Source organism: Ruditapes philippinarum, unplaced genomic scaffold (assembly GCF_026571515.1).
Source record: "Ruditapes philippinarum isolate M1 unplaced genomic scaffold, ASM2657151v2 ctg3114_1_1_1_1, whole genome shotgun sequence".
Taxonomy (NCBI): domain Eukaryota; kingdom Metazoa; phylum Mollusca; class Bivalvia; order Venerida; family Veneridae; genus Ruditapes; species Ruditapes philippinarum.
In genome coordinates this window covers 53,164-68,343 of record NW_026854487.1, presented here as the reverse complement: position 1 = coordinate 68,343, position 15,180 = coordinate 53,164, and the positions used below count along the sequence as shown (strand labels likewise).

Below are 15,180 nucleotides of genomic sequence, written 5' to 3'. Positions count from 1 at the left end.
AAAAATTAGGAAATACAATGGCGTGCTTTAATCCGCAATGTGTAAAAGTTCATCTGCATTGTAATTCATTAATTGAAGGAGTTACAACATAGGAGATGTAAGTTCTAACATTTTCTTTGAAATGCAAAATTGTCTTCAGTTTTGGTTGTAAGACTGATTTCAAACTTTCAATCTATGATGTGTAACACAACACTCCAGTCTTCCTCCATCACTGGAATTGTACCACTTGAATGATGTTTATGTCACTCAATGATGTATGGTATCCACATTTGGACTGGCTAGCAGAGTAACACTGTGTTTTAGAAACAAATTTCCAATTTTTATTTTTAAACAAAAACAAAGGGCTTTTCATAGTAATCAAAAATTTATTTTTTGGTAATTTTTGATATATTAACAATAAAATAGCAATCAAATTTATAAGTAACATTTACAAGAAAATGCAATAAAGGTATAACAAAGATGATTATTCAGCATAAAACATACAGAGATACTATTACCTTGTAAAAGGTCAAAGGTTACAGAAATAATTCAACCTTGTAAAAGGTCAAAGTTCAAAAGGTTATAAACAAAGCCATACACTTATCAGTACAAAAAAAGACATATTTATGACATAAAAAAATGGAATATTTATAAGAAATGCTGATTGAGATATAAACAGTATTTGGAATTTGATAAGCAGCAGTTTGTTCTGTAAATATATATGTATCTAAATCTGTCTTACTGGAATGATTTCAATACTTTCTGAAGGCAAAATGGTATCCAGAGTGGCCTCTGACTCGAAAAAAAACCTTTATTAGTACGGGCATGTCGAAATATGGTCCCAAGAACAAATAGTTTCAAAAGTGTGACATTAATTTTTAAAATGACAAAAAAAGTGAATGTTTTCTTTTGAAACTAGTCCTAAACTATATTACACAATGATAAAATGAACTCTGGAGATGAAAAATACTTAAATGCAAGATTTGCTCATCTTAACCCTTATCACCCTAAACATCTTATATGGACTTGTCCATCTTTAAATCTGGACCAAACCATTATCATTTTTTAGGGAAAATTTCGAAATTTGTACTGAATGAACAGCAAACAGTGCAAACCATGATCAGACAGTATTGTTGTGTCTCCAGATCATGGTAGGCACTGATTGTATGGGCAGAATCAGTTGCCAATAGCAGGTTTAAGGGTTAAAGCAGTTATATAATTATGGTCAGTAGCAAAAATTACAGATCTTATACCACCAGTATAAAGCCAGGCCAATCTGAAAGCCTGTGCTGTCTCATCACACTCTATATAACTAAGTTTTGATACTAAATATCTAAATCCCTTGCACTTGTAATGGATAGTTCCAAATTCAAGTAAGGATGAGTTCATTAGACAGGATAAGGGTTATAAGAGGCAGAGATACTAAATAAGCTAATATACCAAGTAAAAAATTTGTAAATGTTTAAATATTTTCATTTCTTTCTGTAATCAAGCTGCATTAAATATTGCCAAAACTCAAAACAAAATTGTGAACAACTGAGCCTAAAGTTACTAGCCTAACTTAATCTCCTTTTAAAATTTTCAATTGCCAGTTTATTTTGGGATGTTTTATTGCATTAAATATGTGAGAGGAAGAGAATTCAGAATTAGTACAGTCACAACACAACTGAAGGTCAAGTCAAAAATAATAATAAATTCAAAATACAAATAAATGGGAAAAAAATGAATTTGTTACATAAAACATGAAACTATTGAAATGCAATAAAAAAATAAATCAGTACTATTTAGTTTCTATAAAAAAAATGTATACTTCTTCACAAAAAAAACTTATATAGAATCTATACGAGAAGCAAAATTTTAAAACTTTTCCATTTTTGCGTCTCCTTAAGAAAAACAGTATATCAAATTGTTTTACATAAAACATATATATTTAAATAGTTGTCATACTCAGAGCTACATGTACATATATATATAAATATATTTATTCATGGAAATATGATCTTCCGGTAAATAAAAATGTTGCAATAAACAGTGTATGTCAATAAACAGCACCATGTAGGGATGATACCATGATTTGTCAAACGAACAGTTTGGAATTATTTGGGTTTTTTTACCCCCAGTATTTGAAAACTTATATACAAGTACAAGTTAATCATTAATGGTACATATTTGTGTATTTTCATATACAGTGTCAATTGCACATATATATTGTCTGGAAAAAGACAAATTTTGATAATAAATTTACACATATGTACGCCAAATTTGATAGTACTTTAAACACACAAATATGCCAGCATGAAATGACCAAAATACACAAAATGATAAAAACTGTACACATGTAAGTTACCAAAACATGTCACAATAAAACTGTTAGCACATGTACATTATAAAATGACAACAGAAAAAACACATACGTTTCCATAACAGTGTGTATTAAAGTATGTTAACACTATAATCTTATACACAAATATGTTAACATAATTCAATACACAGACATGGGATGGCCTAATGTTCTTACCTGTCCTACTTTCTGTCCAAAAGTGAGACAAATATTCCTCGAGATAGAAATTTACATAAACACCAGATTCATCGACAAGGTCCTAAAGAAAGAACAAAATAATGCCATTTTCTTCGACACAATCTAATAACGTGCTTGCCTGTTTGTCGTAAATCCCTTTATTTACCCCAAAAGCACTGAAAATATTTTGTGTCACTCTCATTCTGAGAAGGAATTGTGGTATAACAATGCCTGCCATTATTTGTACAGAAACTTTGAAAACTATAGGTATAGTTCAAAATGACCTTTGGTAATAAAGGTCACTAGAATATAAAATTAGATATAACCTGAATATTCATGAATATATTCAATATAAATTTAACTGTAAGAAGCTATGATACAAGTCTCTAAATCATCCTAGGGTGTTGTGCAAAAATTACACACTGGTCAACTAAAACTATCCGTTATTTAAAAAGGTCATTGTTAAATTCAACTATAAATCTTGAACTGCATGATTATCAGCTAAACAAATTGTCATAAGTTAAGTTTTAACTCATAGGATGAAGACATTTATATATGTACACACAAATGAAATGAAAATCTTTTAATTGCACTTGTCAGACCAAGTGGAGCAGATTGCTTATGAAAAAGGAAAAAGGACAAAAAAAATACTTTTAATAAACTAGTAGTAATCAGATCAACAAGTCACATGATCAAAATTCATAAAAACTTCATCTAAAGCTAGATTTCAATCAATAAGTGAGTGACATTAAGTTAATGTTAGACTATCTGTACAGATCTACCCATATTTGATGCATATTCAATGGATAAAGCTTTCATATCAAATATCTATTCATAGGAAGATTCAGTTCACTTGCTTCAGACAGTAAGGGAAGATACTCTTATCAACCTAAAAAAACATTCTTTTTTATGTTTCAAAGGGAAACAACTCAAAATGCAAATTTTTTTTCTTCTATAATATTGACACAAAGAAAATGTAGTTTCTTAACATTGAAATGAAAAAAGTAACACAAACATATTAATACATAAAAAAAACTTGACAAAAATAATACTTCCGACATAAATATGACTCAGAAATTAATCAAGCACCTCATTTGATATAAACTGAGCTACACTATTGATTCATTCTTTTCACTTTTGGATGAATCAAGTTGGATATCATTACTTCCTACTGAGGTATGTCTAGTTTCTGCTACAACTGTTATATTGTCACTTTTTGTGTTTTCTGTTTCCACAACAAGTTCTGTATCTGAACTGGAGCCTCTAAACTCAGAATTTAGTTCTTCAAAAATAACAATGAGACTTTCAATTCCAATCAAGTAGCCATCTTCGTGGTTCCCCTCTATCCAGCGGTCTTTATGGGTAACTTTCACTGATTCTGGAAGGGGAACCGTCTTACCAAAGTCTATCATCCATATTTTGGCTTGTCCAGTTCTATCATGAACAAATAACAAAGAGCTGCCAATTATCTGCAAACAAAAAACAAATACATCTTGATTTATTTTTATGTATTATTATTTTATTAATTAACCAAAACACATATATTTAAGAATTAAAATAATTAAATTTTAACATTTACCATGTTACATTTATATATTGAGCATATCCTGCTACACACTCATTAAGATCATACCCTACCTTCCTAGGTATTGTTAAGTATCAGAGTGAAAACAAAGGACTAATTTTAATGAGATCGGCCCTGCCTTTAATTTGACAAGATCAGCTTTAAATTTTCTATATAATTCTACAGTGCTACTAACTAGAAATGGTGCTTACCTCATGAGAATTGAAGAACGGTGATACTTCTTGGGTTGCTTTAATAGCTTTTAATCTTTTCAGGTACTTATTCTGGAAGAGAATATATAACATGAACACTAGTGAAAATAACACAAAATATAGACATCATCTTATATAAGCATAAAAAACTCTTGTCCATTCTCACATACAATAAGTCAGAAAACCTTACTTTAAATCACTATTTTGCATGATTCATAACCATTTTCATATTTTTATCCAACATTTTCTTACTTGTTGGAATAATTACAATGTACTAATATAAAAATACAATTCTAACTTTTTAGTAATAACACATATGTTCTTGCCTTGGAAGTAGCATCAAGCATTGACCCCTATTTAAAAGCTAAAAAGCAGATTTTCAAAATATTATATCAGCTGGTTATATAAATAATTCTTATTCCCTTGTATTAATTAACCCTTATTGTACTTAACCTGTTGTACCAACTTGCCCTGCTTAGATTTTGGTACTGTAACAGTTTATTAGTACAATGTAGCTCAAAGGATTTCAATATCAAAACACTATTAATAGAGAATCCAACAGTATAGAGCCTGGTCAGACTGCACAGATGTGCATACTGGCGTCCACTATATTGGTGGCACAGGTCTATGATATTACTGTAAGCCCTACAAATGTTTCAATCATTTCTAAATTCCATGCATTTATAAATCAATCAATGGAGAATGTAAACAATGTACTGCAACATGATTTGTGATCACCTTTTTACCTCAAACACATGCGATATCTTATACATAAAACATAAGTTTCCATTTTCATATGATTACCATTATAGACCAATAATATTAATTCATACAGAAATTTCTTTACAAGAATGTGCTGATACAACATTAATCTATTCCTTACAAACATGTTTGAGCTGCGTCACAACAAAACCAACATAATGGGTTTGCGACCAGCATGGATCCAGACCAGCCTGCGCATCCCCGCAGTCTGATCAGGATCCATGCTGTTCGCTATCAGTTTCTCTACTTGTTATAGACTTTGTAAGCAAACAGCATGGATTCTGATCAGACTGCGTGGATGGGCAGGCTGGTCTGGATCCATGCTGGTCGCAAACCCATTATGTTGGTTTTGTCGTGACGCGGCTCATTTGTTTTTGTATGAGCCTGATGGTAAGTAAAAGCTAATTTTAATCATTCTGTAATCAGTTTTATTTGCGTCTTAAACAACACTTGAATCATTGTTGGAAACCTATAGCTAGACACTAAACCACAAGCCACAGTTACAATATTAAATTATTCTTCCAAGCAAATAGCTTAAATACATTTGAAAATCTTCATAAATTTACATTCAGCACATGATTTCACTTGTTTTCGATGTCAATCAAGCATTATGCATTTTCTTTATATTTACATTTTAACTGTTAAATATAAAATGTCAAGACGTGATCAACTCAATGTAATATTAATTAAACATGTCACATCGAAAGGTGATTTTTGCCTTTCTTATGATTTTTTTGTCATTATTCTGTCATTTGATAACAAGTATCTTACATTAAATTTTGTTGTTATTTAATATAAACTTTCATTCAATTTGTCCAAGAAACGCAATAAAGCAAGTCTGTACTTTCAAAGACTTGTTACAAGTCTGTACTTTCAAAGACTTGTTTAATTTAAAACTATATGAAATGAAAACTCCTGTAAGATACCGTATATCTTTAGCAATGATTTGGAAAGCAGTTAGACGACTTAGATTTTTTGTACATCCTGGTCAAAAGGATGCTTTTATTAAATCTTTTTATGGCATAAATATGCTTATTTTTGAGACACATTCATGCTGATATTAGATAATTGGTAGGTAAATTTTCAATAATCATAGACTTACAATAATGGTTGGATTTTCCTCTACAAATTGTTTAAGGCACTGTTTAACACTGGTCTTATCTTTCGTTGTTTTAAAATTCTTCACCTGTGCACCATCACTTTTCTGAAATATGAAACAAAATAATATGCTAACTAAATGTTTTTATTTATCCAACTAATTTCAAATGCATTGAAAACAAGCAAATTCGTTGAATTTATATCCCCCGCCGAGTACTGGTTATTATTAACACAACAACTGAAGACATAAGGCTTTATTTATATATTAATCATCATAGGCATAAACAGTAATATTCTTTGAACTTGATAAATATTCAGGGCAATAACAGAGCCATAACTTTGTGTTAAATAGTAATATCTGGAAATGCCAATGAGATGTATGCATACTACATAACTAATCAAGGGCCATAAATCTGAGTTATAACAAGGCGACTATATGCACATCTCCTCTTAGAATCCCATAAAGTTTCATTGAATTCCAGCCAGTAGTTGTAGAGAAGTAGCGAGGAAACAAATATTTTTCTATATGGATACTGCATAACTGATCAAGGGCAATAACTCTGAGTTAAAGTGTCTGACCCCAACAAGGCAATGATATGCACATCTTCTCTTGGTATTGAAGGTTCCCATAAAGTTTCATTGAATTCCAGCCAGTAGTTGCAGAGAAGTAGCACGGTAATGATTTTTGCTCTATATGCATACTGCATAACTAATCAAGGGCCATAACTCTGAGTTTAAGTGTCTGACCAGAACAAGGCGACGATATGCGCATCTCCTCTAGGTATTGAAGATTCCCATAAAGTTTCGTTGAATTCCAGCCATTAGTTGCAGAGAAGTAGCGCGGAAACGATTTTTTCTCTATATGCATACTGCATAACTAATCAAGGGCCATAACTCTGAGTTTAAGTGTCTGACCGGAACAAGGCAACGATATGCACATCTCCTCTTGGTATTGAAGATTCCCATAAAGTTTCATTGAATTCCAGCCAGTAGTTGCAGAGAATTAGCGAGGAAACGATTTCTACTCCATATGCATATTGCATATCTAATTAAGGGCCATAACTCTGAGTTAAAGTGTCTGACCGGAACAAGCCGACGATATGCGCATCTCCTCTTGGTATTGAAGGTTCCCATAAAGTTTTATTTAATTCCAGCCAGTAGTTGCAGAGAAGTAGTGCGGAAACGATTTTTACTCTATATGCATACCACATAACTAATCAAGGGCCATAACTCTGTGTTCAAGGGTCTGAGCGGAACAAGCCGACGATATGCGCATCTCCTCTTGATATTGATGATTCCCATAAAGTTTCGTTGAATTTCAGCCAGTAGTTGCAGAGAACTACTCCGGAAACAAAATTTTACTCTATATGCATTCTACATAACTTATCAAGGGCCATAACTCTGAGTTAAAGGGTCTGACCAAAACAAGCTGACGATATGCGCACCTCCTCTTGATATTGATGATTCCCATAAAGTTTCGTTGAATTCCAGCCAGTAGTTGCAGAGAACTACTCCGGAAACGAAATTCGGATGGACGGACGGATGGACGAACGGACGGACGGACGGTCAGATGCGCATCTCCTCTTGATATTGATGATTCCCATAAAGTTTCGTTGAATTCCAGCCAGTAGTTGCAGAGAACTACTCCGGAAACGAAATTCGGACGGACGGATGGACGGACGGACAACGCCAAAACTATATCCCCCTCCCGATTCCATCGGCGGGGGATAATTACTTTATTTTTCATGCATCTCTGAAAATTCTGTATCAGCTGGGAACTACTTGACTTAAATTGATTTAATTTGTAAATGAGAGCAGTGTCTTTGCTAAATATGTTCTAATGTGTCATTGTTTTGCATGTTTTTTGTGTGAATGTAAACTTTTATTAGTTTTTAAACAAGACTGTGAAAGCAGGTTTTACCATAAATACTATCAGCATGGAAAATTATATTTGGCTTTAAAGTATTATAATAATATTTTCATCTACATGTATTTAACTTTTCAGAACATTATAGCATGGCTTTTTTTCTGTTGTTGTTTTTTTAAACTATTTGGTTTTTTATCAAGTTTATTTATAACTATAATCATTTGTCACAAAGGAATACAATATTTAACAGCAATGCATCACTTTTACTGACCACGCAAATGACGTGCCGGAGCATCTATTAACTTACCCTTATGCCCTCGATTCTGAAGCCTAATTCAGTAGTGGAGCTCATATCATCTCGCCACTGCATGTATCGAGGTTTTGTAATGCCTTTCTGATTATGTTCTTCTGCTGTTGGTGCAGTCGGGTCAACATCTACCATCTTCTGATACATGTCCTTAAAATGGTAACACAGAACTTTATGAAAAATAGTTACATAGAACTTGCTAAAAATAGTAACACAGAACTTTATGAAAATAAATACATAGAACTTGCTAAAAATAGTAACACAGAACTTTATGAAAATAAATACATAGAACTTGCTAAAAATAGTAACACAGAACAAAGCCTTGCTAAAAATAGTTACACTGCACTGAACATAGTCTTGCTAAATGTGTTACAAAGACGTTAAATTTCTGGTAGATAAAACAGGAGGTTGTTTCTTATTTTAGTATACTTTTCTCAATGATCGCATCAGGACTTTGTCACAAAAAACACAATATGATGAGCCCAGTCTGATCAACTTTCCCGAATCTAGATAGCCCAAGACAGAAATGGAAAAATGACCATAGACCTACAGCCTTACTTAGTTTTTTTTCCTAATCCCATTTAAAGGAATTAAAAATACATAGAAGTTAATACCTTTCTCAGAGTTGGTTTTTCTCTTGCTTTAGATAATTCTTCCTCCAGGTATGTCCGACAACCCATTTTGATGTCCATCACACATGGTGCCTCAAACTCACACAGTAAATCTTGTTGCTGTACATAACCTATTCATTTGGTCAAGGTCAAATTTTTCATAAAGTTTCATGCCTTTTTATTTGTTCTCCAAAATACATACAATATATTTTGGCTTAACTGCTTTCCAGTAAAATATTCAATAACATATTTATTGTTATCCACAAAAGTTGTCTGAGTTTTTTTTTTACAAAAATTATTTTTTCTCAATACAAAATTGTAACTGATGGCAAGACAGATTACATTGCTTATACAACTTTAAATATGCTTTTGCTGTTTTACTATTTCTTTTTTTCCTGTCTTACTATTATTATTTTTTTCTGTTTTACTATTTCTTTTTATTCTTAGGGCTTCTGCTTGAAATATTCTATTCCTTTACAGAATAAACTTTACATTCTACATGATTTATACAAAATTGACCAGAATTAAGTCTGTTCATTACGGACTCATAAAAACTAAAATTCAACATAATTTGAACAAATCTAAGAACCTTTTTTTATTTTTCAAGGCTACATTTAATTCATTAAGAATTTATCAAGAGATAATCAATATCATTTTCAGGGATATTCCAAGACTGGTACGAACACCTAAAGACATGCTTGAAATATGTTTGATGTTGTTAAAAAGGATACATTCTCCATCTTTCTCTACTTCTCCTCTATATTCCGGTACATAAGGTCCAAGTACATCTTTCATCAATATATTAAATGAACGATGCTCCTTCTTGTCAAACTTCTTCAATATAGCTCCAGGATCTCCCGCTTGGAAATTTCCTGAAAATAATGAAAATGCCTTTTTAGATATTTGATTTTTTGTATTATTTTTATACCTATAAAACAGGCAGAATGTGAACATGAAGAAATGAAAATGAAAGAAATCAACCAAGTTCAATAAGATTTCAGTTTGAATATTGTAGAAAAAAAATGTTTCTACCTACATACTAATTCACATGTATACCTTATTTTAAATTTGAAATCGAAATAATACTTATATATAATTATTGTACCCTAGTTTGTTTCTAACTGAATTTTTTCTGTCTTCATCTTAATTACATGTACTTATTTACGTAATGTTGGCAGGAATTAAGCTAAGTTTGGAGACCTTCAGCCTAACAAATCTTGTACATGTATTTATGTGTACTGATCCAAGTCGAGGCAAGGTTTTTCTTGACAATTTGATTCACAACAATAATTATTTTTCATCGGAATCATAAAAACACACTTTAGCCCACACATAGCAAGAGGTAACATATAAACTTGTAACATCCTGTGGTTGGTACATTTTTTTCCAAAGTCCTTTATTAGAAACTTTGTTGAACAATTAGTGAACATTGTCAAACACGTGTAAATTTGTGTATTGTACTGACATCTCCATATCAGATATTTACATATAAGTCTTTACCAAATTACACTTTAAATGTTCATATGAAGATAAATATACTAAACTGTTACTTTAAACCATAAAGCATTACTTTAACCCAAAAGAACCCAGCCTCAACCTATATTATATCAAAAGAACACAGATATTAATTTTATTTTTTTTCTTCTTCAAAATTTGGAAATTGATAAAATAACAATTTTGGGCGTAACAAAAATGAAGCAATTTAACTAATTATTTTTTTCATTTGACACGTCAGTTAGTAAAATTCAATCAAAAACTTATCACGCAGGTCATTAAACCTATATTCTGCCATCCATGCATACACCCTGGATTCACAACATTATGAATGAATTGTGATTCAGTCAAGTGACAAATAAAACAAACTTTTTGTTATTCATACTCATGCTGATAAAAGTTTACCATCTTATCTTTTTATACCACAAATCTTGTCTCTCACTCCTTGATAGATAACCCACCTTTTATGGGTAATAAGTTTGAAAAGAATAATTTTAAGTTTTTTTGTCAAAAAACACTCAAATGTGAAATTACAACAGCACGATAGTCACGCATAAATTCCCTAAATTCAGATTAAACATGCAGATAACATTAAATTAGTATTCATCATTTTAATAACAAACCATTTATTTTCATATACGAGAATTTATATAAAAAGTTAGTATATTTCAGTTACCGAATCGTGATATTGTGACACAATAAATTAGTCCCTTCAGCAAAGATCGTGACTTTTATCATTCAAAATTGAAAACAATGTAGAATTATCAATCAAAATCTATAAATAGTTTTTGTTTTAAAAATAAAAGGGAAGTTTACTAATTCTTTATAATGATCGACTATAGTTGAGTAATTCATTCTCGTAATTTACACATTATAAAAATACCAGAATAAGCTATAAATAGAATTAAACAAACACATAAAAAAGGTAATTTGTACAACAGGTTGATCATTAAACTAAAATGAAAATGTTTGTACAGAAACAGAAATTGTGGTTCACCTAGTGACGTTACCAGTTTTATCAAAAGATAATGAAGGGAATCGGTGGCTTTTTGAAGCAGTAAATCTGCATTAAAAACCTATTTATGCACAATATTATCGAGAGGGTAAAGGAAATAAATAACAAAGGCGATTTTCCGCTTGTACTTGAAACTAAGTATTCGTTGCTGCTCCTCTAAATTGTTTTTTTTCCCCTCAATAATTTATAGCCTGTGTAATTTCTCATTCATAAAAAAATGTTGGTTAAGTTACTATAAAAGTACTCCGTGAACTTTAAGTAGGAAATGTTAGTCAGAATTAAAAGTGTAATCTGATATAACCCGACACAAAGATTACTGTTGTACCTGAAGATTATGATTTCATATTGCATAATGAAAAGTAGCCAAATAGAGTTTCAAGTGAAAGCAGAAAGAGTTGACCGTCATATTAAACCTATTGACGGTGGGGACTACGGCCAGGCTCTTCACTAGAGACATTCTGATTCAATCTAAATAAACTGTACCCGTGGCAAAGTCAAGTCAATTATCAAAAAGTTACACCCTGAATTTGTACTTTTATACAAAATAATAACCCTTCATAACATAGATAATTATGTTTATATAACAGGTTGGGCCATGATTATTTATCTGCCTGATCTTATTATTACACTTTTCTTCCTTTTCACGTTTCATAAAACACTGAACATACATTTTATCTTTGAAAATTATCACTATAAATTACCTTTAATTTTATGATAAATTTAACTTCTTGCTTCGTTAATTTAAAATTTGGGGAATATAGGAATGATATTTGTGATGTCTTTGTTATGATTGCTTTTTTGTAACCAATCAAAAGCAAAACTTCCTGACTGCTAAAAATTAACAACTACATGCATGTTCCTGGTGTCAGCTTCTTTTGACTCCATATTTTGCTTTCAATAAAACATAACTTCATTCCTAAATTTAAACAACCTTTGCCCCACTAGTCACCTTGAACAGTTCATTGTTACAATAATGATACATTTTATAATAAAATAGAAGAACTGAATAACCAACAGTAAAGACTATGGTCATACTTGGGGTAAGTTTTACCCGACTATAAAGGACTGCTGTAGCTTAACTGACTCACGGTTTGGTATCACATGTGCTACATATTATTGTTACTATAAATAGAAATGTCACTACCATTATATTCCAGCTACATAAGTTTTCAGGTTAATCAAGTAAAATGACATCTTTATTCCTGTCATTCTCAGTTATTCCATCACAACAGTTCTGGGTGTGACAAACCTAGTCAACTTTTTACTCATGTAAGCCACTAGGTCAATTCTCATATAATATATTTCTCAGGTCAATGAACATTTATTACCCAGAACACAATCTCTCATATAATAATATATATTTCTCAGGTCAATGAACATTTATTACCCAGAACACAATCTAGAGAATGTATGTGAGGCTTAACGAGGGTCCATCTGCCCTTTCAGGCACTGAGAGTATTGACCCCAGACATGCCATCATTTATGTCCTTCTACCTACAGAATAACTGGATTCCCAACTTTTTAGTTCTCAATTTAAACCTTCCAAAAAACTACATTGCGGGACAGAAATTTCCATATCAGGTCAATTTGTGTCAACTGGTCAATCTTTAACTTATTGGCTCTCAAGTTGGCCAATCAGAGCAGCCCAAATCTGTCAGAATGTTCAACAACTTTGACAATGTGGTATTTATATTATATGTGCTCCCCTGGCATGTCATGTGATTTGTGACTGTTAAATTTAATGGTTTCTTACCTTGATGTCCAGCAAGCTGTATCCATGGATACTTTCTACGTTTGAACTGCTGAATGAATGGCGACCAATGAACTATATTACGAATCTTCTTCCATGAACTCTGCTGAAATTAGAAGAAATAGCTCCATTGTTATAAAATGCAACAATATATGACTTACTGTTCAGTTTCCTGTTGTTCAAAACACTAGACCATTCATGTATGTTTATGTTCAATGCAAATTGCATTTCCTCTTTCCTGAAAGTTTATAGAACAATGGGCTTTTCCTGTCAGTGAACACATTGGAACATTATTCTCAAGTCATACAAAACAAAGCAGCATCATCATCACCACCACCATTAACATCATCATCATCATCACCATCAAGTCTAACACTATAACCATTTACTGTAGTAAAACTTACAATCCAACATGAGTTTTCCTTTCATACAACATACAATGCAGGTAAATATAGCCGTTTCAAAAGTCCAGAACAGTTTGTTCAGTTGACACAAAAGACATTTTACAGAAAAGTCCAACACAACAACCTTTGATCAATACCAATACATGGCTATTTCCTTAAATTTACCATCACAGACACATCTTGTATGCTTGTTATCATAGTGTAGTCATGTAAGATATGTTAAAAAGTGTATATTAATTTAAGGCAGTGGTCTTCTAACAAAGGTGGTATCTGTTTAAAGAGGAAAATGGCAGTTAAAGTTACTTATGATAACATTATTTTGTAATTTCACTTTTTGACTTTACATTGAAAGTTTATACAGGTCTTTATGAACATCTTAAAAATCAGGCACATCTTTTTTTTTCTTTTTTTATTACTATTTTCACTACCATTAATTGTTTAATAATTTTTACATTGCTGAAATAAAATATATTCAAAATTTAACCTATTGTTTCAATATTTAAACCATGACAGGATAAAAATACTAAATCTCTTCAAATTACTTTTTTTATAATTATTATTTCAATTTCAATTTGTTAATCATTTTCATTTTTCCTCTATTTGGTTATATTTTAATAATATAGGGTATTATCAGTTAAAAAAAACAAAACAATTTTCTTAGCTACATTTTATCTTCTTCAGAAAAAATTGATGCTTATTTTTTGTTGTTGTTTTTTTTTTTTGTTATCATTTAATTTTCCATATCAGGATTTACCAACAGTAAAGACTTTGGTCATGCAAACAGTGCAAACCAAGATCAGTCGGCACAAATACCATGGTTAAAAGCACTAATTGTTATTCAGTCAGTACTTGTATAAAAAATTTCCCTTAAAGTGAAGAATGGTTTTGTCCAGAATGAAAGATGAACAAGTCCATTTAAGGTATTTAATTTTTATTTCATTGCCATTAATCAAAAGTTACAGAAAGAAAAATATTGAGTAAAAAAAAAACAACAAAAAAACAAAAACAATTGTATACAAATATAACCAACATACCATGTCCATATTTCTATCCTCGCCCATTTCTCCAAAATCCCTTAAATTACAGAAAAATTTCCTAATCCCTAATTCCAACATGGTGTGTGTGAGCTGTCAAAACTCAGTATGAATCCACACAAAAAAATTTATATTTTCAAAAAACTAATACACTTGTTTAACTCGTATTGAATGTGAACGTGAAATCAAATAAAGCGTAACTTCAGATACAGTTTCTGTATAAACAACAAATGTTGCTGTAGTTAGTGGTGATCATTCACGAGTGTTAGCTTTACGATATAAATATCAACCATATATATATTACTTGATTGTTATTTTGCAGCTCTCTAGTGGTGACGTAATTACGCTATATACGTAACAGTAACTGTACACCTGACCATTTAACTCGTGATTACTCACTTACATTGTTGATATGTGCAATACCATATAAAAATCAACATTTGATAACCATCATAAACTTTAGTTAAAAAAGTATTAAAATAAAATTATGACAAAAGGCTGGTTAGCATGACTACATTATAAAACCATAAAATGATGTAATGTAGTTGTGTATTCGGTTACACTT

General features: G+C 31.3%; 1 protein-coding gene across 1 annotated transcript in view; it reads right to left on the bottom strand.

The window, feature by feature from the left end:
* Positions 1–345: 345 nt before the first annotated feature.
* LOC132740249 (inositol-trisphosphate 3-kinase A-like) overlaps positions 346–15,180 on the bottom strand; it is a 34,843-nt gene continuing 20,008 nt past the window's right edge. Inside the window, exons 2-8 of the mRNA XM_060728113.1 lie at positions 13,181–13,283; positions 9,650–9,790; positions 8,922–9,049; positions 8,308–8,457; positions 6,138–6,239; positions 4,274–4,345; positions 346–3,966 (exon numbers count right to left, since the gene is read on the bottom strand). Coding sequence (XP_060584096.1) covers positions 3,607–3,966; positions 4,274–4,345; positions 6,138–6,239; positions 8,308–8,457; positions 8,922–9,049; positions 9,650–9,790; positions 13,181–13,283 — 1,056 coding nt within the window. The 3' untranslated portion in view covers positions 346–3,606. The remainder of the gene's footprint in view (positions 3,967–4,273; positions 4,346–6,137; positions 6,240–8,307; positions 8,458–8,921; positions 9,050–9,649; positions 9,791–13,180; positions 13,284–15,180) is intronic.